The 25990-nt window shown below is 43.7% G+C and overlaps 1 protein-coding gene and 1 pseudogene across 5 annotated transcripts in view; both read left to right on the top strand.

Annotated features, from left to right (window-relative positions):
* The window catches only part of CLPB (caseinolytic mitochondrial matrix peptidase chaperone subunit B), a 156056-nt gene that overhangs the window by 44879 nt on the left and 85187 nt on the right, over positions 1-25990 (top strand). For all 5 annotated transcript variants that reach the window (XM_053670747.1, XM_053670748.1, XM_053670746.1 and 2 more), the window contains exon 4: positions 8530-8633. In XM_053670747.1, coding sequence (XP_053526722.1) covers positions 8530-8633 — 104 coding nt within the window. The remainder of the gene's footprint in view (positions 1-8529; positions 8634-25990) is intronic.
* Positions 14080-15365, top strand: LOC119042092 (L-lactate dehydrogenase A chain-like; annotated as a pseudogene).

Here is a 25990-nt window from a genome sequence, read left to right as displayed (position 1 = left end):
CTGGCGAGAGAGGAAATAAAAGTAGACAGGCAGTGACACTACACTGCGATGAGGGTCAGCCATCGTGGGGGCGCACGCTGGGCTCTGTGCAGACAGAAGAGGGAGGGCACGCGTCCAGACTGGAAGGACCGGAGGCTCAGTGGAGTTGGTTTCTGGGCCACGGGAGGAGCCCTGCGGGGGAACGAGGACTGGTCAGCTGAAGCAAGGGCACACTGCAAGCAGGAGGAGCGTTGTATTTGGCGACTAGTGCTCAGGGAGTTCATTGTTTTCACTGGGTCCTTAATTCTTTTTTTTTTTTAAGATCTTATATATATTTTTTTTACAGAGAGGGGAAGGGAGGGAGAAAGAGATGGAGAGAAACATCAATGTGTGGTTGCCTCTCACATGGCACCCACTGGGGACCTGGCCTGGAACCCGGGCATCTGCCCTGACTGGGAATCGAACCATTGACCCTTTGGTTCACAGCCCAAGCTCAATCCACTGAGCTACACCAGTCAGGGCGGGTCCTTAATTCTTTGGTCCCCATGATCACTATGGGCATAGGAATCAGGAGTTCTGCCATTGTGAGATTCTGAAGGAATAAACTTTTGGAACAAATTGTCAGATTCAATTAACGGCTAATAGTGGAATAACCCCTTTTTAAAATCACCTGTCTGTGTTTCTGTACATGTGTCTCCGCACATATATCCAGCTTCATTGTGTTTCACAGTGTGTGTCTACCACATTTAATGTACCCATTCCCCAGTGATGGGGATTGACTGTCCGCAACCCCCCACCACCACAGAACTCTGTGATGAGTGCCCAGTGTCGCCCGTCATGGACCTGTGTAAGAATTTCTCTTGGTGTCTGCACTTAGGAGCAGAAAGTGCTGGGCTAGAGGGTAAGGGACTTTCATTTGACAAAGTAGTGTAAGATTGGCTTCCAGAATGGCCGCACCAGTCTCTCTCTGGACAGTGCACGAAGTGTCGCAGAACCCCGTGTCCTGACCTACACTCGGCATTTTTTAGCTTTCTAACTTTTGGTAACATGTTGAGTTTAAAGTGATACCGCGTTTTAATCTGCATTTCTCTTATAACAAATGAGCTTCAGGATATCTCTTCATATACTTAATAATATTTTTCATTTGTTTCCTCCTATAGGAATTGACTATTTATATCCATGCCTTGTTTTTTTTGTTGGGCTGCTAAAAACTGAGTTGAGACATAGTGCTCCTAGAGACATTTAACTACCTGGTAGTCAGTAGATAAGTGAGGGGCAATAGAGCAGAGTGATAAGAACGTGGACCCTGCAGCCAGGCCGCCCAGGACGCCTTACAGCTGAACGATCTTGGACAACTTACTTAACCCCTCAGTGCCTCAGCTTTTTTATGTGTAATATACCTGATAGGGTTGTTGCAAAGATTTATTGTGTTAGAATATACATACAATTTATTTTGTTAAATATACATATTTAAAATAGCACCTGGCATGAAGAAGTATACACAAATGTTAGCTTTCATTATTAGACTACTGTCTTCCTCTTACTTAGCCAACACTCTATACCTTGAGAAAATAGATGCTTGTACCAACAGGCAGTAGAAACACGGCAGAGAGAAAATAGCTACTAGCCAGGATCAGATCTTACTGTTCCTACTCACATGTGTAACTTGCTGAGGACTAGGGCTCTGGACCTGTATTGTCCTGTCTGCCTCTGGCCAACTTTCAAGACCTGACCATTTCTGATTCACCAGGCTTTCAGGCCTGCCTGCCCCTAACCAGCATGGCTCGCTTTGTCCTGTTGCTGCGTCTCTGTCAGCCTGTCAGCTTGTTGCTGTCGCTCACAACCTTCACCTTCAGTGTTTGCAAGGCCCATCCTTTTGGTGCATCAGTTCACTTGGGGGAGACCTAAGAACAGGATAAAATCTGATGGGCACACAGGGAGTCAAGTCACTAAAGGACAAACCCCATTCTCGGGCTACAAACGTTTTCTGACTCCCCCAGTTAGTAAGGGAAATAGTGCATCTGGAGATGGATGATCTCTAGCCTTTGAGGTTTATATTGGCATTGATAGGCATATCTTTCCGCAGAACAGCTGAGGCTGCATCCTGAGCTGGCTGGGAGAATTGTCGATATTCTTAAGCCTTTGCCCAGTAAATATGTGTGGAGTAGTCAGTGTAGTTACTTTGAGTGGAAATGTTTTTCATGGTGTCTTCTGCCCCACTTTAATCCAGCTGTTAAGACCACGAAGGCCTAGCCCATACACCACAGCCCATTTGGTTCCAGCTACTTAAATTTAAGGCAGTGATGCCTAAACTACAAAATGACAGCTAACATGCCCACCAGAGCAGAGAAGAGGCTTCAGTTGTCCTCTGGTGAATCACCTTGAATAGTAGTGCCTGCTCCCTTTGTGCTTTGAGGTTCTGATTTCAGGGCGGACCCTGCACGCCCCTTGTCAGCCAGGTGTACCAACTTACCATCTCCCCATGGAAGTCACCTTCCCCGAAAGCAGTTCTAAATATGGGGATTTGTTCCTACTTAAGCAAAAAATGTCAGAGAGGCAGAAATCACTTCATTTTTCAGTCTCTTCACTGCTCTTCCTAGTTACTGTTTCTTTTGCCTTGCCCTCTGGTACCCGAGTAGTCCTTGGTTTTGGCTGCTTGCTTCATTTGTGGTCTACTGTTCTGCCTCAGTCTCTAGTTCTTGCCATCTGACTTGGTTTCTGACTCTCTGCCTCGCAGTCTTTGTCCCCTTGGTTCTATTTTGATTATGGACTTCTTGGCACTCCCAGCCTTGCCTTAGCCTTCTCTCACCTGGCCAGTCTCCTACTCTGGTTCTGCCCTGCTGTAGACCACAGGTCCACAGTTATCTCGGTCACAAGAGCTAACCATAGTCATGCAGCCCTTCAGCCTGATCGGGCTGGTTTCTCCCAGAAGACCCTGATCCTCATGGAGCTCTGGGTTGGACGTACATGATGGCTGTTAAGTGAAAAGCCTATTAGCTATCTGGCGAGGTGTTTGGTGCCATTCTTGGCCACTGAGCAGCCATTGTCCCATTAGTTTTAGCTATATCCCTCAGTGGGCCTGCTGCCTTTTGCACTTTTATTAGAAGTGGAAGGAGTCTTCTCTGAGGTTGCAGATTGAGTCACTAGCCTAGATGCTTGCCCTCTTTGGCCTTCAAGTTTGTGAAGTGAATTGCCCCTTCCCTTTATGGGTTTAGCAGCTCCAGGGCTGAGTCTAGTCACTCTCCTCTCCCCATCCTGCCAGACCACTGTCTGCCCTCTGGAGCCAAGGGCAGCATACTTGGTTGCTTGGACACGTCTTGCAGCCTGCAAATTAGACAGATAGAATCAATACTCATGAACCTAGAGAGGCCCAGGTACCATAGTTAGTGACACTAGTTGCCTGGAGGGACAGCCTGCCATGGAAGGGGACATAATTGAATAGTGATTGGATACATCATCTGAGGATTAACCAAATTATGTCCCTTTGAGTTTAGATCGACAAACCCTTCTTTCTTAGACTTTAAAAACAAGCTAACTTGTTCAGAATATAGAAGAGCTGCCTTCTTAATATAGGAGTATGCCAGCATGAGTTCTGGAAGTGATCAAGTACAAATCTGATGTGTACTTTGACCCAGACTCATGTTATTATCACTAGGATTATATGGACAAAGGGGTAAGAGCTCATAGTTGTGGAACTCCTTCTGTGTCTCAGGCACTGTGGAGTTTTACATACTTATCACATAACCATACTTATCTCATAACCAAATGGTTATCTCCATTATTCTGGCAAGAAAATAGAGTCTCAGAGGTATACTATGTTATCTAAAACCATAGTAAGTGATAGAGCTTTGATTTGGACCCAGGTCTCACTGTGCTTTTTATAAAATGGCAGGCTGTCTTCCTAATTTAAGTGTCTCAGTTCATACTTCTCTTGACTTCCCCACAGCCTAACCACAGGGTCAGGAACAAAGAAATAATAACTAATGTTTGTTGAGTGCTTACTATAGGTCAGTCACTGTTCTAAGTACTTTATGTACATTAATAGCCATGTGAACTAGATACTCTTGTTATCGCTGACAATTATGACATTGCAAAATGATGATTTTTTAATTTCATTCTTCTTTCTGCATTTATTACTTGTCATTCTACAGTAAGGAAGAGATTCCCCTTCTCCATTGTGACTTATTTATTTATTTTCAATACAGACTCGTGGAATCTTATTTTACTCCATGGTTATAATCCATAGCTGTCATTATTCACATTGATGCTTAGATAGTCCCAGATTTTAAAACCAATGTACTTAAACTCTCTATACTACCTTTTTATCATATATTATTCCTCACTACCTTCAGTTAGTTTGCCCATCTATAATCACCCTTTTGTACCCTCTTTTGAGGACCTGACAGACTCTGCTATGAATTAAATATATGGGTTTTAAACATGGATTTTAGCTGCCTAGAGGATCTTTTCATTTCTCTTTGGGATCTTAATCCACGTCTTGAATAAATTACCTGTGACAGTCTGTTGCCTGCCGGAAGATCCTTTTAGGTAAGGTGAGTAGACACAGGAGACTCACCTGACTGTGTTAGATCAGATGTTAAAGAACTTCAACTATGTGGGAGATGGATTCTGGTTCTTTGACTTACTGGTGAGGACTGTGTGTTTGTGTGTATGGGTATTATTGAAATTCATTCATCCACTCAGCAAATAATTGAGCCAATAATTGAGCTAAAGGAAATGAAATTCAGACCAGGTGGTACAGGGGAAACCATTAACACTGCTGGTTACAAATGTTAAAAAACTAACAAGAGAAAAACAAAAAGACTATACTTGTACTTTTTAACAGTTACAATAGTTTTTAAAAAATTCTTGCCATTTACACCTTCAAAAGCATTAACAGTATTGGAGGTCATTAAGCAGAAGACTAACATATTCAGAGAAAAAAACAGACATAGGGCATGAGTAAGGGATTTGTGAAAAAAGAAACTCAACTGACTGCTAAACATTTTTTTTTAAGTCCAACCTTGCTAGAGGAGTTCTGGCTAAGATGGAGGTATAGGTAAGTAGACTTTGCCTCTTCACACAACCCAGAGAAGGCAACAACCAATTTAAAAACAAAAAACAACCAGAAATGCCAGAAAATTGAACTCTATGCAATTCTGAAAACCAAGGAGTAAAAGAAGAACTATTCATCCAGACCAGCAGGAGGGGAGGAGACGGGCGGCCCAGGTGGAGAGGACGCATGTCAAGGCAGCAGCCCTCGGACTGCGAAGTCCCGCATTTGCATGCTGGTAAACCAGGAGGAACAGCTAGGGAGTGAGACAGACTGAGAAACCCAGGGCTCCAGTGTGGGCAAAATAAAGAACCTCTGGCTGTTAAAATCTGGGGGGGTTGTGACAGCAGGAGGAACTGCCAGTCTCTTGCAAGTGGAGCAAAAGCTAAGCAAGTGGCATTGTTTCCTCTCTGACCTCTTCCCCACATGCAGCACCACAGCGCAGCAAAGTGGGTTGCCCTCCCCCGCCCCCGCTGGTGAATACCTAAGGATCTGCCCCTTACAATGTAAAAGGTGTGCCGAGACAAAGAAATATGGTCCAAATGAAAGAACAGATCAAAACTCCAGAAAAAGAACTAAACAGTGAGGTGGTAGCTAACCTATCAATGCAGAATTCAAAACACTGGTAATCAGGATGCTGACAGAATCGATTGAGTATGGCCACAAAATAAAGGAAGCAGTGAAGGCTATGCAAAAGAAATAAAGCAAAATATACAGGGAACCCACAGTAAAGGGAAGGAAACAGGGATTCAAATCAATGATTTGGAACAAAAGGAAGAAATAAACATTTATCTCAAACAGAATGAAGAAACAATTACAAAAAATGAGCAGAGGGTTAGGAACCTTCAGGACAACTTTAAATGTTCCAGCATCTGAATCATAAGGGCACCAGAAGGAAAAGAGGAAGAGCAAGAGACATTAAGTACAAGAAACTCAGAGAATCCCAAAGAAGTTGGACTCAGAGGAACACACCAATGTACATCATAATTAAATTAACCATGATTAAAGATAGAGAATCTTAAAAGCAGTAAGAAAAAAGGATACAGTTAGCTACAAAGGCGTTCCCATGAGGCTATCAGCTGATTTCTCAAAAGAAACTTTACAGGCAAGAAGGGGCTGGAAAAAAAGTATTCAAAGTCATGAATTATTTTATGATTCAAAGTCAAGATTATTCTATCCAGCAAAGCTATCATTTAGAATGGAAGGGCAGATAAAGTGCTTCTCAGATAAGGTCAAGTTAAAGGAGTTCATCATCACCAAGCTCTTATTATATGAAATGTTAAAGGGACTTGTCTAAGGAAAAGAAGATGATCAAAAATATGAACAGTAAAGTGACAAACTGAACTATCAACAACTGAACCTAAAAAATAAAAATGAACTAAGCAAACAACTAGAACAGGAACAGAATCACAGAAATGGAGACCACGTGGAGGGTTATGAGCAGGGAGGAAGTAGAGGAAGAAGGGAGAAAAGGTGCAGGGAATAAAAAGCATAATTCATAGGCACAAAATAGACAGGGGGATGTTAAGAATAGTATAGGAAAGGGAGGAGATGAAGAACTTATATGTACAACCCATGGACATGAACTAAGGGGGTAGAATGCTGGAGGAAGGGTGGGGTACGGGGCAGAGGGGGATAAAGGGGAGGGAGAAAATGGGACAACTGTAAAGCATAATCAATAAAATATACTGCCCTGGCTGGTGTAGCTCAGTGGATTGAGCATGGGCCTGTGAAACAAAGGGTCACTGGTTCGATTCCCAGTCGGGGCACATGCCTGGGTTGCAGGCCAGGTCCCCAGTAGGGGGCACATGAGAGGCAACCACACATTGATGTTTCTCTCCCACTCTTTCTACTTCCCTTCCCCTCTCTTTAAAAATAAATAAATAAAATAAAATATTTGAAAAAATAAATAAAATATACTTTAAAAAATTAAAAAATAAAAGTTCAACTCACTAGAAATCAGAGAAATGCAGATTGAAACAGCAGTGTGATTTCATTTTCTATTTTATCAGCTTAACACATTATGAAAAAGAAAACACTATTTTGGTGAAAGGAAAGCACAGCAGTTATTCTCCTTCATCCTTTGCTAGCGAGACTAAAAAGTGGTACAATCTTACTAAAGGTAATTTAATGATACTTATTAAAACTCTTAAAAATGCTTATACTTTTCTTCATGTCCTAGGAATGTATACAAAGGAAATAATCAGAGATACTGTGTTACTGAAATATTTAAAAGTAATCTAATTGTTTTATAGTACAGAATTGGCTAAGTAAAGAGTAGTCTGTAGTGGATTACTGTGCAGTCATTAAAAATAATGTGATATTTAAAACATGGAAGGTGCGTGTAGATATGTTTGTGTAGGGTTTATGTATGATCCCATTTTGTAAAAAAAGAAAAAAGTATATAAACATTGGAAAAACTGGAAGGATGTTTTCTTCCTGATTATGTACATTTCTGAATTTCCTATAGTGAACATGAGCCCTTTTTTATTAGGAAAAAAGAAAGAATTAGCAGGAACACTACATAATAGAAGGGAAGCTAACATACACCAAACACTGCCTGGGTCAGGCACTGTGCTTCGTGCTTTATAAATTTACTTAGTGTAACTTCACAACCTGTGGAGGCTCCTGCCTCTGGTCCTACTCCCTCCAGTCCATTTTCACGCAGCCACTGGACTGATTCTTCCAAAAGCAAAGGCTTGGAAGGAAACACACCAAACTATAAATAGTGGTTACCATTGGAACTTAGATTAAGAAAAGGGATGTAAGGGGAGACTTTCATTTTTCATTTAATATTTCAATATAGTTTCACTTGTTTAAATATGTGCATCTTTTGAAGTGGGGAGGAAAAGCCTATGTTGTCACTTCCCCTTTAAGCCCTCAGTGGCCTACCTCATCTGCCAGTGGTCTCCCCTCACACTCTCTCCTCCAACTCTGCTTTCTTCAGGTGAAGCACTGTGCTCTTTTCCCTCTAGGATTTGTAAGTGCATTGGGTCCTCCCACTTTACCATCCCAGATCTGGCTATTCAGCCTTCAAGTTTTCAGTACCTTACATACCACTGGAAGGTCCTCTCAGTTTCCCACTGAAAATGGTACTTCTTTCATCATAGTCTTTATCACAATTCACTGTAATTTTGTGTTAAATTGTTGTCCTTTCCAGAAGACTGTGAACTCCATGAAGGCATAGACCCTGGCACCTACAATAGTGACTAGAACATAGCACTGGATAAATAATTGTTGAATAAACACTGTCATTTATAATTGTGGACACTGAGCCTTAGAGAAGTCTTACATACTTGCCCAGAGCCTCTCAGCCAGGAAGTTTCAGGCCCAGCTTTTCTACTCCTGCCTTTAAACACTTGCAGAGTTAATGTTTTTTCCACAGTACCACCTATGAGTAGAGGCACATCCAGTCCTCAAACATGCTTCAGAATCTGGGTGTCTACTTCCTGGGCCTTCCCTGCTTTTGACACCTCTATCTTTCTGATTTCTTCAAGTGTGGTGCAGGTCCTGCTTGCTGCTGGTGCTGATCCAAACCTTGGGGATAATTTCAGTAGTGTTTACAAGACCGCCAAGGAGCAGGGAATCCATTCTTTGGAAGGTAAGTGCAGGCTACCCTGCTGTTCTGAGCGCTCACTCCCTGTCACTTCCAGGCAGTCTTGCTCTGTGCCAGCTCTACCAGCAACTCAGAGAGACCTGCAAGTCCCTTATCCTCTGAAAACTCATGGAACAAATGCCCTTCACAGCCCTTTGGGCTTCTATAATTTATGTCACTTCAGAAGTCTTGGGGAATAGCCCTGGCTGCTGTGGCTCAGTGGATTGAGTTCTGGCCTGTGAATGAAAAGGTCCCCGGTTTAATTCCCAGTCAGGGCACATGCCCGGGTTGTGGGCCAGGTCCTCAGTTGGAGGTGTGCAAGAGCCAGCTGATTGATGTTTCTCTCGCACATTGATGTTTCCCTCCCTTCTCTTCTCTCTAAAAATAAATAAATACAATCTTTTTTTTTCTTAAGAGGTCTTGGGAAATAAATTAGAGGCCTGACTTTATGAATGGGGTGAGGGGAACCTTCCTACTGGTGTTCTTGCAAAGCACCTCAGCCTGCGGAGCCACAGGTGAGAGGACAGTGGAGCAGGTTTCCATAGAATAATTGAGGCAACTACATGGAATGTGGATTTGTTCCTTTTCTACTTGCTGCAAACTTACCCTGTCCTATCTCTGCCCCAGAACTAGAAAGCAGCCTCACTGGTTTCCTCAGCCTCAGAAATTCCTAGGCACTACTCTTAATACTGCTTCTTTTGTCTTCCTGTACATAAAATGCAATCCTATCTCTGGGACTGGCCCTTCAACTTACCGTGTGACCCAGGACAAATAGCGTACCTTCTCTGTGCCTTGATGTCTGTGCTTATAAAATGGGGTGGTCATCAGTGTCCCCCTAGGGTGTTGTGGAGGTGGTTGGTTGGGCTTCTCCAGAAGAAAGTGGAGGTGTGCCTCTCTACCAGGGCTTGGTCACATGTCTGTTGGAGGTTACCTGGGCAAGTCAGTCAGTGTTGCCTCTGGTTAGTAGTTCTTCAGAGTGGGGTCGAGAAAAAGGCAGGTTGCTTTGGCTGCACACAGAAATGAGTATTTTACATTTGAGCTTTGCTTCTCTAGACTGGCCTCCATCCTGCCCATTTTCCTGGACCACTTGCAGAGGCTGAGATTCCTTTCTGTTTCTAGCAACAGAGCATCTGGGCAGTGTCTGCTTTGGGGTTGGCAGTGAGGCCAGGGGGCCTGACAACTATGCTGACCACCTGAGGGTCAGAACATTGACCTGGAGGGAGGTTCAGCCAAGGGGACCAAGAGCTGTCAGGGAGGCTGCCAGACTGATGCAAGTGTGGTAGTCCAGTGGGTAGAGGTGTCGTCGCTGCTCCAGCAAGTTTTCTCAAATTGGCAACAGGAGGGGAATGTCAAGAGCATGAGAGTACTGCTGCTCGGGTGCAACGTAAAGTTGTCCTCCCCTCTTCTCTGTAGCCACTTCTTCTTTCAGGCTCCTTTGTTGCAGCTAGTTCCTCCACAACGCCTTTAACTGTCCTTGGCAATAATTGCAACATGCTTTCATCTGCTGTTTTGAATGTTCTATAAATCTTGGCCTTTTTTGTGGTTATGTGAACTCTCATCTGCCCTCGTCTTTTCTTTCCTCCTCAGGTGACAGGTCCATGTGCAGGCCATGACCTGTGCCTCCTTGGAGTCCCCACTGAACTGGAGGAATTATGTTAACTTTTATGCTTCAAACAGGAGAGTTTCATGAGCACCAAATTTGCCCTGTATTTGCAGCCTGATAGGAGGAGACACACCTTTGCTCCTCACCTCAGCTGTCTTCCATTCAGGTGTTCTTACTGAAAAGCAGGAGGAGCATTTGCTGAGAAGGCAGGGACACGAAGGGGAGGGGTTATTTGAGTGCCTTCTCACCTGCTCTCAGGATCCCAGCAGGACTCAGTGAGCATTTTTGATTTCATGGACTCAGAGCTTGGGAGCCATCTAGTCAGTCCAGCGTCTGCTGTTGCACCACCTCCACCCCTGCATTCAAGTCTTGTGCCCTTGTTTTCTAATAGTTCTGTCCAGCCTGATGCTTGTAGTCAATATTCTAAATCATACATCAGCAAACTTTTTCTGAAAACAGCTAATTACCGTTTTAAGCTTTGTGAGCTCTTCAGTCTCAGTTGTGACTCCTGAGCTTGGCCATTGTGGCGCAGAAGCAGCCATAGACAGTGAACAGTTGAATGTACTTCCAATAATACTTTGTTTACAAGAACAGCCAACAGGCCGGACTTGACCCATTGTCTGTAGTGTACTTGTTCTAGATATTTTCTCCTTCACTTCATCCCTTCATCCCTTCCTTCCCTCCCTTTCTTCCCTTCCTCCCTTCTCTCCCTTCCTCCCTTCTCCCTTTCCTTCCTTCCATTTGAATTAAAGATTAGCACATAAAGTACATACTGCCAGGGATCTTATCTAACTCAAGTGTCTAAAACAATGTCTGCTTCATTCCTTCCTTTTCTTTTTTTTGTCAACTCCTGAATCTTTCCAACTCTTATGTTGGCCTCATACATTCTAGGTAAGTAAGTAAGTAGGTAGGTAAATAGACAACAAAAATATTGGAAACGGTCATTATATCCATAATGAAATAAAGATAAAAATATTAGGAGTCTCTGCTTGTTTTGTATGACCTACAAATTTAGTGAACAAACTTTCTATTGGACTTGTTTGTTCAAAATTAATCAAAAAATTCTTATTTGTCACATGTCTAGCATTATTACTGTAGACACTTGAGTTAGGCAGGATCCTTGCCATCATGTACTTTACATGCCAGTCTTTTTTCTTTCAAGATATTATTTATTTTTAGAGGGAAGGGAAAGGAGAAAGAAAGAAAGGGAGAAAAACATTGATGTGAGAGAGAAACATTGATCGGTTGACTTGTACACACCCCAACCAGGAACTGAACCCGCAACCTAGGAATGTGCCCTGACTGGGAATCAAACTGGCAACCTTTCGGTTTGCAAGACAGTGCCCAAACCAACTGAGCCACAACAGTCAGAGCTCATGCTAGTGTTTGATTAAAATGTTTATAAGGATTCTGTGAAAGTGTACAGTTGCACAGCACATGATCAAGATGATTTTGAAGCATTATTCAACATTCACAACTCTAAATCTGCCAAACTTAATCCTTTTCTATCCCTCATTACTTTATCATGTCCACAGAATTTTAAGAGCTTTCCTCAGCTTTCTTGCTAAAATAAAACTATGTTTAGCATTTGTCATATATTCCTGCCCAGGAGCTCTTTCCCAAAAGGATGTTAAGTTATTCTGGCAAGGTCTGGTGTCCTCCCTAGGGAACCCACACTAGTGCCTAAGTATTTAAGAATTGTCAAAAATTCTAGAAATTTTTGTCAGGAATCACTGATAAACTCATTGTTCTGTAGCTTATAAGATCTTCCTCTCTCTTCTTTAAAAAACTTCCGGACCACCTTCGTGTACCACGGTTTTCTGGCAGCTCATCTGCTTTCCCCTGGTGTATCCATTTGGATGTGTTCTGCTCCCCAAATTCATGGGCTCTGTGGCTAGAGTGACAGTCCTTTGGTATCATCTCAGGGCTTTCTTCTTGTCTTAGCAGACTAAGCCTTTCGCTCCTTAGCTGTATTTTTCTTTTCTTTTTCCATTTATAGATATCTCATCAGTTCATCCATCCAACCAATACTTACTCGTTGCCTACTGCATGCAAGGCACGGTACCCAGCTCTTGATCTTTCTCATGGACCAAGTGGACAGAAACAAGAATCCTGTTATTCTCTTTTTTGGGGGATTGGACTGGCTTTTCCATGGGATGTTATCTGATTTATGAGAATGTGTGAGGCGGGTAGAGTAGAACAAGAGGTGCAAGTCCCCTGCCCAGAGTATATCCAGGCAAATTCACAGGAAAGTCACATGCTCAGTAAGGTTGGATAGTCCTTCACTTTTGGAGCATAGAGTCAGTACCAAAGTCCGTCAGATTTCTAAAAGATATTTTTGTGGGCCTCAGCCTGTGCTAAGTGCTAAAGGGATGTGGTTAAGTTGTAGTTTGTGACCTTGGCAAGACTTTCCTAAAACCCAGTAATGTATATCCCTTGTCTACCTAATTAGTATTGTGTAGATAAAAAGGTCAGGTATGTGATGCGTGAATTGTAAAGTGTTCTACAGTTGTAATTGCTTATTAGTTTTACTTCTTTGTAATTCAGCATGCATTTATTGAGTATCAGGCACTGTGCCAGATGCTCGGCATACAAAAATGAATTCACATGGTCTAGCCCCTCATCAATGCTCATAGTCAGGTAAGACAGATCTATGAACAAGGCACCACAGTGCAGAGTGGTAATGCAAAGGGAGTTGTGCAAAGGATGTAGGTAACCCTGATATAGTTAGTGATAAGCTCTTCCTCACAGCAGGCTGGTGTCTGGGAAGTATCACCGGATAAGTGACTTTGAATTGGATTTTAAAGATGAGTCAGAAGTTACCAGGTAGACTAACAGGGATGAACCTTCTTCCAGGCAGAAGGTGCAACCCGTGCAAAGACATGGGGTGGGTAGGTGACAGGAGGTAGCATTATCTGCCACAGTGCTGAGAAGAATAGCAAGAAGTAAGAGAGGGAAGGGAATTGGGGTTCCACATGGGAAGGATCCTGTAAAGCAGTTCTAGGGAAATCACACTGCTTTCTGAAAGCCATCAACGGATCCTAAGTAGGATTATGCTCAGTTTACATTTGCACTTTAGATGGACCATTCTGACAAGACAGTAGATGAATTGGAGGAGAGAGATTAGCAGTGACTCTTGACCTTTAGGGGATGATGTACCCCCCTTTGAGAATTGGATGAGAAGCTGTGTTTCTCTCCCCCAAAATGCATCTATCATTTATGGTGATTTCTAAAGTGATCTTTGGGAATGGAGAAAATAGATGTAGAAAAATATTGGGGGGGTGGTTCAGTTCTCAGTAGACTGAAAATTGACGGAAAAGGAAGCCCCCATGGAGACTCCTCAGTTTCCAATTTGGGTGAGCAGTGGGTGTGTGGTTCTGCAGTTCAAATGGGAAGTCTGCGGGAGACAGGAATTTAGGAGTCTCTGGCATTTGCTTGGGAGTTAAAACTGGATGCGACTGAACCTGCCTAAGCAAAGAAGTTAAAGTAAGAGGGGGATAAGAGGTTACGTCCCTCACTTATCCTCATTTAAGGTATGAAGAGGAAAGAGGATTCTGACAAATAGACCAAAGGGCATCGGAGAAGTTGCCTTGTATTCTCTCAAAGAGGCTGTATATCTGTTCTACCTACCTGCTCAGAGCAGTCACAGCCTGGAGAGGGAAGAAACTTATGTGCCCTCCTTGCTGAGACTTTGTAATTGGTGGCCCCATTTCTAATGAAATGCTTCTGTTTTGCATATGGCCGTTGCTCCTTAATAAGGAGCCTGGTACTAGAGCAGCTGCATCCAAGTCTGGTTCCAACACCGTGTGCCACCATGTATACCCAATCCCTTTTGGTTCTAAGTCCAATATGGCAACTCTCAAGTATCAGCTGACTGTGAATCTTCTTAAGGAGAAACAAAGCCCCCAGAGTAAGATTATAGTCGGGGTTGATGCTGTTGGCATGGTTTGTGCCATCAGTACCTTAATGAAGGACTTGGCAAATGAACATGCTCTTGTTGATGTCATGGACAAATTAAAGGGAAAGATGATGGATCTCCCATATGATATCCTTTTTCTTAAAACACCAAAAATTATCTCTGGCAAAGACTATAATGTGACTGCATATTCCAAGCTGGTTGTTACCATAGCTGGGGCACATCAACAAGAAGGTGAAAGATGTCTTAATTTGATCCAGCATGAACATCTTTAAATTCATCGTTCCTGGTGTAAAATATAGGCCCAACTGCAAACTGCTTAATGTTTCTAGTCCAGTCGATGTCTTGACCTACATGGTTTGGAAGATAAGCAGTGTCCCCAAAAAACATGTTATTGGAAGTGGTTGCAGTCTGGGTTCATCCCAGTTCCGTTACCTAATGGGGGAAAGGCTGGCAATTCACCCAGTAAGCTGTCATGGGTGGGTCCTTGGGAGCATGGAGACTCTCGTGTGCATGTGTGGAGTGGAGTGAATGCTGCCAGTTTCTCCCTAAAAGACTCTGCACCCTGATTTAGGCACTGATGCAGAGTTCACAAACAGGTGGTTGACAGTGCTTATGAGGTGATCAGACTGAAGCACTACATACCCTGGGCCACTGGACTATCTGAGCAGATTTAGTAGAAAGTATAATGAAGAATCTTAGGTGGGTGCTTCCAGTTTCCACCACAATCAGGGGTCTCTATGGAATAAAAGAAGTCGTCTGCCTGGCGTCTTGGGGCAGAATGACATCTCAGATGTTGTGAAGGTGACTGACACCTGAGGGAGAAGCCCATTTGAAGAAGAGTGCAGATACACTGTAGGGATCCAGAAAGAGCTGCAGTTGTGAAGTCTTCTAATGTCGTACCACCTCACCGTCTAGACCAACTGGATTTTAGTTAGAGATTGTGCATGTTGTCTCTTTGATCTGATCTGTGACTAAGAACATCAGTTTCCTAAAGATAGAAATAGTGATGGTTCATAAAGCCCTGCTTCTCTGTCCTGATGCTGGATGGTACTTACCTTGTGCAGTCCTAACCTGGTGAGTGTAAAGTAGTTCCATCTCTCAGAGACACCACTGCCAGCGTTGTACACTCCACAGTTGCCCTTCAAACTAGATATGTGTTCACTGTGTTACGTAACTTGCGGTTCCTTTACCCAACGTGCCTAGTCCAGCTTTTTTCTCTCCAGTCATTCATCCTGGAATCCAGTGTATAAATCCACTGTTGCATATCTTGTGCATAACTGTTCTTAAGGATCTTATTTTGTGTACTATATAAATCAGATTAGTGTACATTGCTATATAATGTAAAAAGAAAAGTCTGCATATAAATAACACAGCCAGCTATCCAAGTGTCATACCAACTAAAACACCAAATAAACCTTGAATGGTGGGGAGGTGGGAGGGGAAGAAAAAGTAAAAGGAGCCTGCTCAGCTCGGCATATCACAGTATCTTCCACTCTTGTCAGTGTTTGTGTTTCTGGGTAGGTTTGCCGCAGTAGGCAGTGCAGAAATGTTTGGGGTAGAAACCTTGTTGGCCTGGCTGTTCATTCTGTCCGTTCTGTCCAGCCCTCAGAGCGGCACGTTCAGAGGCATGACAGTGTCGTGGAGAAAGGTCAGGCGTTGGTGCCAGGCAGTCGTGCTCCTCTAAGCTGTCACCAGCTGTGAGATCATCAGCAAGTGCATTTCAGTTTTCTCTTGAACATAGCAACCTTTGATGAAGAATTTTTTAAAAGATTTTATTTATTTTTAGAGGGGAAGGGAGGGAGAAAGAGGGAGAGAAATATCAGTGTGTGGTTGTCTTTCGTGGGACCCCCAATGGGGACCTGGCCTGAAACCCAAGCATGTGTCCTGACTGGGACTTGAACTGGAGACCCTTTGGTTTGCAGGCTGGCACTCAGTCCACTGAGCCACACCAGCCAGGGCTGATGAAGTATTTCTTTATGCAGGTAGGTTTTGTCTTAGCGTGAGGCAGGCTCAGTACCTGCTCTAGAGGTACTGAGTAACTCACCACCCAAGGGGCTAGATGTCTGTCCATCAGGGATTCTGTAAAGGGTATTCTTGCCCTAGGACTTTGGATTATATGGCCTCCAAAGGTCCATGTCAGCATGTGATTTTTAAGGTTCTAGAAACTCTGTGCTCACCCTCAGAGCAAGTAATATACTTAAGTAGGATTTTACCTGGGTTTTGAAGGGTGAAGAGGAAGGAGGAGAAAAGGAGATTCTAAGCAGGGGACACAGCTTGAGCAGAGGCACACCGAGGGGACACATGTGGAGAGGAGCATGGGGATCACGGCTGCTGCTCTACCAGCTTGTTCCCTGGTCCTGCCCACATCCCACTCAGTGCCTTGGGTCCCACCCATGCGCACTCCAGGAGAGCTCCACTGGTGGCTGGCTGATGGGTGGCAGGCCCCAGTCCTCAGGTAGAGGTGGCAGTAAATAAGTGGTAACAGAAAACAAGTTGCCCAGCCAGGGATGCCGCTGGCTGCTTGTAAGTAACTGTTATAAACATTGGGTGTCTGGGGCTGTCAGAAATGCAAGCGAGTACTCTGAGCGCCTCTCATATGTACAATTAAAACAATAAAACACGGCAGAAACGTGGCCAGAGAAGACTATAAATCAGCTTCTCGTCTCAGCTCCAAATGGCAGCTGAATAAAGATGAGTTGTGCAGAAGCTGGATTGGCATAGGGCCCTTCTGGGGGAAGAGGCCCTGGCTTTCCAGGCTGGACCTACCATAGTCATCGCTATCAGCCCATGTGGCCCCCTTCCTACAGCTCCAGGGGCTGCAGGTCCTCACTTGCTGCAGCCTACCTCCCCATCTCTGTGTCTTCAGATGCAAGACAGGACAGTGCAAGCTGGCACATCACAAACCAGTAGACAACAAGTACCTTGAAATTCAGGAGATGGCTTGGAGTCCCCACTGGTGGTGATGGAACTGCTCTCTAATATTTCTCACTCACCCCAGGACATGCCAAGGAGTGGTCTCATCCTAGCTCATCTGTTTAGTGTAAGTTAACCACCCAGTGCCCACTGTGTGCCCAGCCCTACCCAGTCACAGCAAAGAGGATGTATGCCCTGGGAGAGCACAAACTCAGATGGAAGGAATAAGGCTTCTAAGGAAATAAGAGTTGCCTAGAGAGCTTGTGAGAACAGATTCCTGGGCTCCACTTCCAGAAATTCTGATTGAGTAGGTCTGGGATGAGACCTGAGATTTTGCATTACTAACAGACCCTCACTCTTGGAGTAGCATATGCTAGACTACAGGTGGTAGTTGTGGCCTTGTGCTTGAACTGCTTTAAAACCCTCATTTGGAACTCCTCCTCCCGGGAGGAGACCTTATTTTGCCACTTCAGCTTCACCTGGGCGAACAGCACAGTGTCCCTGACACCTGGAGCCAGTTTGACACCTCTTGGAGGTTCTGTCTACCTTTTGTAAAATAAAGGTTATTGAGAGAGTTAGAGATAGTATATTTATTCCTAAAACCAGAACATAGAAGGAATCATTAACATGAGTTTCTGTTTTTATATCATCACCATTATCCTCATCATACTGTTGTGGAACTTAAGAGTCTGGCACAGCCTTCCAAATGCTTTTCAGCAGTAGCAAACCATTACCAACAAAGAGCGAAACATTATTTAGAGTCCAAGGAATGGCCGTCTGTCACCTAACTGTGTGACCTTGGACAATTCTGTATCCATCTGAACCTTGATTATCTCATCTATAGAGAATATTCCGTATACCGTAGGTTTAATATGAAGATAAATTGAAGTACTATGAAAGAACTAACTTGAGAAAATATAAGGCATCATGCAAATGTAAAGTACTGGCAAAAATAGTAATTAATAATAATTAAGATTGAATGCATTACAAAGACAGTCTTCAGCAAGGATCCAGTCAGAGGTACAGATAGCAAGAACTACTAGAACTCAGAGAAGACAATTTCTGGCTCAAGCAGTCAAAGAAATAAAATGGTATTTGAGCCTTGAAGTATAAGAAGGTTTTATGGAAGGCCTGAAGGTGGGTGCATTTTTGTGTGAGCAGAGGGGTGTGTTATGTTCAAAACATTCAGAGATTAGGAAACAGGAAAAAATGAACTTTTTAGGGTGAAGCATCCGTACAGCAAAAGATTCATATTAGTGAGCTATGAGCAGTTAATAGACTGGGGTCTGTTCAAATGCTTGGACTTTGTATCCTTTAGGCAGAGAGAAGCCTTGAAGGTCCTAAAGGATAGGGCACCGTGGGAACTGATTCCTTCCAGGATGGAGATGTGGGGGGTGATAATAAGGAGCTGATGGTGGTGATAGCTGCAGTAGCAGCTGGCAAGTTTATTGATTCTGTGTGCTACAACCCTGTGATGCAGGCACTAAAGGTCATTGGGGCAGAGAGTTCTGCCAAGTACCAGCAGAACTGTCTCCTGCCCTTGTAGAGAACCCAGCCACCAGATCAGCCTCTGTGCTCCCCACATGTACTCAGAACCTACGGCTTGTCCAGAGTCTTAAAAAGCTTGGGAATCTGCCAGGCCAAAAACTGTTTCGGCAAGTTGCTATTTTTTATAATGTCCCCGACTCTTCCTCATCATTGTCAGAGCCTTGCTGCACCTCCAGGGCCAGTGGTTCTCCATGTCATTTCTTAGCGGTGTTGGCCACTATGGAGTCACCAGGACGGACAGCATACTGTCATTCTGTCAGGCTTTTTGGTCAACTTCAAGATTAACTGTATCAGCCAATAGGTTAATTTTGTTCATCCTTCTATCCCTCCAAACCTGTGTATATATATTTGACTAAGAGAGGGAGATAGACTAGTTGACATGTTTTATTTAAAAGAATAAATTTGATGCATTTATAAAAATAAGAAAACATGGGATGGGGTAGCAAAGAACTAGTCTTGTGATTTTTAACCGATTTACATATTTTGTGTATAAATATTTTTTCATCAAAAGTTCCAAATCAGGGATGGGTCCCACACACCACACAAAATATATTAGAGACATTTATATGGATAGCAGGAAGAGAGACAGAGGGCTGAAATTTTCCAGGCACCCGGTGATTGATGGGGGCTGAGGCTCCCCCTGACGCTTTATTGAGTTTCCGATGATTATCTCTCGCTGAGACATTTTTTACAGATGACGGTCGAGCTGTCACAATGGACCATGGGGGAAAAAAAACCCAACAATAATAACACTTTAATCTTTTTACTGCACTGCTCCCTAGTATCTCAGATTCATCTTCCCTGACGCACGCAGTTCATTATTCTGCCCCTCCCTGGATGGGAAATAAAGGAAAATAAATATATACGTAGACACACTTAGCCACATACATACACATACACACACACACACACGGAGTGTATAAAAGAGACCACCTCAGAACCAGAGAGGGGCAGAATTTATTGTTCTTTTTGTAAGTGTTGAGGTTTATTAGTAGAGATGCTGGGTTGGCTTGGAATTGGCTATTAATTACAGCATTTTGTATTTGTTTTTTATTGCGAGTTTTTAACATCTCGAAGGAAAGGCAGAGGAGAGGTGAGCAGGTGTAGGGATGAGCGCACAAAGGGACCAAGTTTGGCCAGCCAAGCAGCATAGCTGCCCGAGAGGCCAGAAGAGCACGTTCCTTCCTCTGGTTGCCAGTCCTGCCTAGAGGACCCCTGGAGCTGGAAGCACACTGCTTTGGTTGAGACAGGGGCAGGGTGGGGACGGTGGGGAGAGTGAGCCTAGAGTCACTGTTGGACATACTGAAGGGACTGTGGGTCTCTCCTAGCATGTTACTGCTCTGAGAGTTAGGAGAGGAGGGAAGGAGGAGGTTCAACTGGAACGTTGTTGGGTCTATAGAAAGCAGAGTAACAGATTCTTAAAAGTTTGCCTTTCTACCATTAAAAATAGAATGGTATAAAAAATTCCCGTGTATCATCAGTGCCCCCCAACAGCTAACACGTGGCTGACATTGTTTTCTCTATACTCCCCATCCACTTCCCCGCCACCTCCCGTATTATTTTTACCATGTTTGAGACGTATCAGTAGCAATATGTGAATCTGATTTAGATCCCAATTCCAACAAACTATAAAATTGACATTTATAAAATAATTGGAAATTTGAACATCTCTGAATTGAATGGTGTGAAGGTGAAACATGGGTTCTGGAAAGCTCTACCTGAGTCTGTGGTCAAAGCAGGGGTCTTGGATCAGAGGGGCTGCCACATTGGTTGTCCAGGTCCACAGGCAGGGTCAACAGCCTTTCCCTTAAAGTTCTAGGTCAGCCTTCCTGCTCTCCTCCTTCCCTTCCATGGGAATGAGAGAAGATGGGCCTCGGGTTCTTATGAGAAAGCTATACTGTGTCTTCAGTAGAGTAAGTGCTGACCCAGTCTTCTTAACTCCTCAGCAATCTTTTCTGAACTCCTACTGTGTGCCAGCTCCCATGCTGCACTGTGATAAGGTATATTGAGGTGACCAGGATCCTGTTTTTAAGTATTGGGTTGGCCAGAAAGTTTATTTGGTTGGGTTTTTTTGTTGTTGTTTGGTTTTTCCCATAAGATGGCTCTAGTGGCACTTAGTTATCTTTAACCTCATTGAAAACAGTTTTGTTAGATTGTATTGTGGCAGGTGTCATATCAGCATGCATTTAGATAGAAACCTTCCAGTCCATTAGCAGAGAGCATGGCGTCTTTTAGAACCATTTTCAAGCAAGGTCTGGTCTTCTAGCCGTAAGCCAGCCTAGATAACCATGAGCGCCTTCTCTGTATGAGGGATAAAGAGATCTGTAGGACACGGTATCTGTCCTTCAAGAATCTGTTGCTACTGGGGGAAACAGCCTAACAGTCATTCACTAAAGAAGTATTTATTGAGCATCTACCATGTCCAAGGGTATACACATGAAGCACTCTAAGAACACATAATACTATGGAAAAGAAAATGTTAACTGATTTGATGTAGACTAGATATCACTGGAATGTATAGAGGAAAGGGAAATCAGTGAAAATCAGGATGCTTGAATTGTAGAGGACGGGTAAACATAGATAAATAAAAGCAAAGAATAGTGAAGCCGTATAGAGAAAACAGTACAAGCCTTGGGGTTGAACGGACGAGCTGTCACTATTGATGTGACCTGAAACCAGCTACCTAACCTCTTTACAAGTCCTGGTTTCTTCATTAACAGGAATAATAGCAACAGCCTAGTGTGGTTCTTATGAGGAAAATATCAGTAGTTGTGAAGTTCTTAGCACAGTACCTGGCATGTAATAAGCATTCAATAAATGTAGGCCATTAATTTCTTATTACTCCACATATTTAAATATCTGAGTACTGGAGGAAGACTCTTAGTACGAGATATTAGCCTTCAAGGACTCACCTGTGACCCCCTCTGAGTGTGCAGTGAGCTCCCTGCAATGACCCTGGCGTACTCTACAGTGTTCGTGTTAGCGGTGGTTCCGGTCGGGGTTAGAGCAGCATCAGGAAGAGGGCAGGGTGTAATAATAAGTTTATTACCATTTATTAAGTCCTTACTACATGCCAAGCAGTGTTCTCAGATCCTTACATACATTTTTTTCATATAACAGCTTTATTGAAATTTAATTTTCATGCTCTACAATGCAGTCATTTAAAGTGTATAATTCAGTGGTTTGTAGTATATTCACAGGAGTTGTGCAGCTGTTACCACAATTAGTTTTAGAATATTTTTATTATCCCATAAAGAAACCCCATACTCATTATCAGTCATTCCTCATTTTACCTCAACTCCTCCCAGCCCTAGACAGCCACTAACTCATCTGCTTTCTGTCCCTATAGATTTGCCCATTCTGGACATTTCCTGTAAATGGAACCATACGACATGTATTCTTTGTGCCTGGCTTCTTTCACTGAGCATGTGTTCAAGGTCCATCGGTGTTGTAGCATGTGTCAGTACTTTGTTCCTTTTTCACAGTCAAATAATATTCCAATAATGGATATGTCACATTTTATTTATCCATTCATCAGTTGAGGGACATTTCAGTTGTTTCTACTTTGGCAGTTATGAATAATGCTGCTGTGAATGTGTACAAGTTTTTGTGAGGACATATGTTTCCAGTTTGGGGGTTTATACCTAGGAGTAGAATTGCTGGGTCATGTAGTAAGTCTTTGTCTAATCTTTTGAGGAACTGCCATACTATTTCCCAAAGTAGTTGCACCATTTTACATTCCTGCCAGCCGTGTATGAAGGATCCAGTTTCTCTACACCCTTCCCAGTACTTGTTACTGCCTGTCTTTTTTGCTTTACCACCCTACTGGTTATGAAGTGGTATGTCATGGTTTTGATTTGCATTTCCCTGTTAGCTAATGGTATTGAGCCTCTTTAGTGTTTTTTGGCCATTTGCGTATTTTCTTTGGAAAATATCTACACTAGATCCTGTGTGCATTTTTTAACTGGGTCTGTCATTGAATCTTATTGGGTAGATATTGTTTATTTTACTGGTGAGGAAACAAATTCTCAGGGATGTTAAGGATTTTGATCGGAGTCACACAGTGAGTTTTGCTTCCCAGTCTGACTGGCTCTCACCTGTCCTCTCTTTCTAATACACAGTGCTGCCCACTGAGAATTTGTTACAGGATCGCCAGGTCCTTTTTGAGGGGCCTCAGCCAGCAAAAGGGGAGGAATTGCAAGTCCATTTTGAGAAGTTAACAGGGACCAGATAGGAGAGCCTCTTAAAGTCAAACAGAAGATTATGGATGTGATGGGTTCCGGGACAGGAGAAGACATGTCAGTTTGAAAATTGCCATTTCCTCGGTGCCAGTTATTCCCTTTTCCTCTCACTATACGCCATCATTTCCAGTTTTCACAGCAACCCATTTAATAGATATTAATGTCCTGATTTTACCAACGAGAAATTTGAGGCTCCGAAGCATGGAATAATTTTCCAGAGTCATCAGGGTTAGAATCCAGGTCTCTGGCTCAAAATTATGAGTATTTTTATTTCAGAGATACTTTATAAAAGAAAGGTTATTTGATGTTATTTGCATGCGTTTGAGGGCAGAGCCCATGTAAAGTGCTTAATAAAATGCTTGGTGGATGAATGAGGAAACAGACTAGAGTGTATTGCGTACAAGGACCTAATTCCAACTGAGAGTTTTGGAGGGAGAAGAGATACAAGTGAAATATTGGAGGTCTCATTGCAGGGCTTGGTGTTCTGGGAGCTTGGCTCTAACTTTCTAAACTTGGGGCTTGGACAGAATGTTCTGGTGCCCAGACATCCTTTGCCTTCTTGGAGCAGGAGCAGGCAGATGGAGGCGGGGTGGGTTTGGCTAGCCTTGCATCATTTTTGTGTTTTTTGCAGAACACTAGAGTGGGAAAGACCCTCAGAGATCATCCAGTCCAGTGCTTCTTGGTCTTCTTAAAGGAACAACGCAATGGACTTTGTAAAAGATGCATTCCCAGGCACTGCCTGCTGAATCTAGATTGCTGAAGTGGCAGCCCCAAAATCAGTGTGTTTTTTTTTACAAGTTATTCAGGTGATTCTGTTCCCACGAAAGTTTGAGAACCACCAATGTCACAAAAAAAAACCCCAACTCCTCCATTTAAAAAATAGGGAATTCGGGACACAGAGGATTGAGACACATACCAAGTTAGTAAAAGCCATTTTTAAACCCAGTTCTCTTTGTCTCCTGGCTTATTGTTCCTGCTGTTCCCATGCTGCTTAATTTGTTAACCAAAACAATTAAATACCCACCCTGGCTGGTGTAGCTCAGTGGATTGAGCACAGGCCTGCGAACCAGAGGATCGCTGTTCAATTCCCCGTCAGGGCACATGCCTGGGTTACAGGCGAGTTCCCTGCAGGCCAGTTTCCAGCAGGGGGTGCACAAAAGGCAACCATACATTGATGTTTCTCTCCCTCTCTCCTTCCCCTGTAAATCTTAAAAAAATTTAAATACCCATAGCTTTCAGGTTAGAGTCCCAACCCCTGTCAAGGTCAGGCCTCTGCCTACCTGCAACCTCATCTCTGCCCACTGCTCTGACTGCTTTCACTCAGCATTCTAGACTCACCGAGGGACTCCTGCTTTCCTGAATGGAAAGGTAGTGCAGGCTTTACCCTCTAGCCTTTGCAAATGCCACTTCCTGTCCTGGATTGCCCTTCCTCCCCTCTCCACCTGACAAATTCCCCCTCATCCTCACGACAGTTCTCCTGGGAGATTCCTCCCTGACCCACCTGACCTGTGCCCCATCTTTGCTGCCGTCATACCCTGTGCATACACGCTTCTCACAGCACGTTCTGTACTGAGGTGCTCAGGGATGGTATGCTTGTGGGCAGGCAGCTGGATGAAGTTTCAAGCTGCATGAAAAACTGAAGTGATGCTGTATGAAGTACATACAGAAAATGTGACTAGCTACTGTCATCCATGAGGAGCCTATGGGAGTTCTGTTCTAACTGGGGAGTCAGAACAGAAGGGAAAATTTTAACACACTAAAGTATTACAGGAGGTGTTTTAAGACAATAAATAACTGGTAGATGAGTACACATAATTGACATGACATATCCAGGGCAGAGCTTGGGGGAGAAGACTTCCTGGAAGAGGAGGCCTCGAATTGGGCTTTAAAGAACAGGTAGGATTTGGAAAGGAAGGCGGGCCGCCTAGGCTGTGGAAGAATATGAAGGGCTTTGCCCTCTCCAGGGACAGTCTTATGGTGGCCCAGCACAGGAAGTCTCCTTCTTGCCCCCTCCTCTGGCTGAAGACAAATACAACAGGCAGAGCAGACAGCCAGTGCCCTCAGAGGTTGAGGGAGCAGCCTGTGATGCTGTCTCTCAGCTGATAGGATTTAATGTGGTCATAGATACAAAACAACTTGGGTGGGAGGAAGCTGAGAGCCCAGAGGCTTTTTGCCAGAGACTCTTGATAAAAAATTTAGCTTACTCCCTGAGCTTCAATCCAGGTTAGCTGACCCTGGGTTATGTGAGGCTTGACCTTGTGGACATTGACAGAAACTGCAGTATGGAGGGTGGAGCTAGGCAGGCTAAAGGTCTGCTGCTAGTTCACCACCAACTAGCAGTATGAGTTGGGCAGGCCACCTAACTTTTTTTACCTATATCTCTTCTTCAGTAGAGAGAATAGTACAGTACTTGACCTGCCTGCCCTAGCTTGTCATGAGGTTAAGGGAATGATTGCATTGTGCTCACTAAACCGTTACATCTGCACAAACATAAGGGGTTATTCTCGAGTTTGCCACATTAGTCATAGAGGTTCCCTCTCATGAAAACATACTCACATCTTGAAGGGCAGGGCACTGCTAGACCCTCCATCATGTTAGGTTGCATGGCTCCGGGGAGTGGTGGAGAGGGGCTGAGCTGGCAGGAATGGAACTTGTACTGAGGGTTGCTTTCCTCTGCATGGGGCAGCAGTGATATGGCTTTCGTTATCTGGAGACCACCCATTTAGCCTCATATACCTTTTAGCAGGATGAGGACAGGAGCCATGTCGGATTCATCTCTGTGTCCCTGGGTTGAACCCAAAGGGGAAAGGAGCATTAGTAAATGTTTGTGGTAATGTTTTAAAAAATGTTTTGTCAGATTTGATTCTCAATATTTAAATATTTACGATTCCCCAAATTATTGTTTATCGCACCCATTTTACAGATAGAAGAGCTTATTAAGTAAGTGGTAGTCCTAAGAGTCAGGAGAACTACATGACTCCTTTACCTTAAATCACTTTCTCGTTGTGGGAGGCAGCGATTTTGCCGGGGCGGGGGTTGGTTTGGGGGTTTTTTGTTTTGTTGTTTTGCAGTTTCAGCAGTGCTTGGGAGTAGCCAGGGCTACCTGGCAGGCCTCAGGGACTACTTTCTCCACTGCCGA

Source organism: Artibeus jamaicensis, unplaced genomic scaffold, assembly GCF_021234435.1.
Source record: "Artibeus jamaicensis isolate MK-2021 breed Jamaican fruit bat unplaced genomic scaffold, CSHL_Jam_final contig_64, whole genome shotgun sequence".
Taxonomy (NCBI): Eukaryota; Metazoa; Chordata; class Mammalia; order Chiroptera; family Phyllostomidae; genus Artibeus; species Artibeus jamaicensis.
Note: the sequence above shows the minus strand (reverse complement) of the source record. Positions and strands in the feature narration are given on the sequence as shown.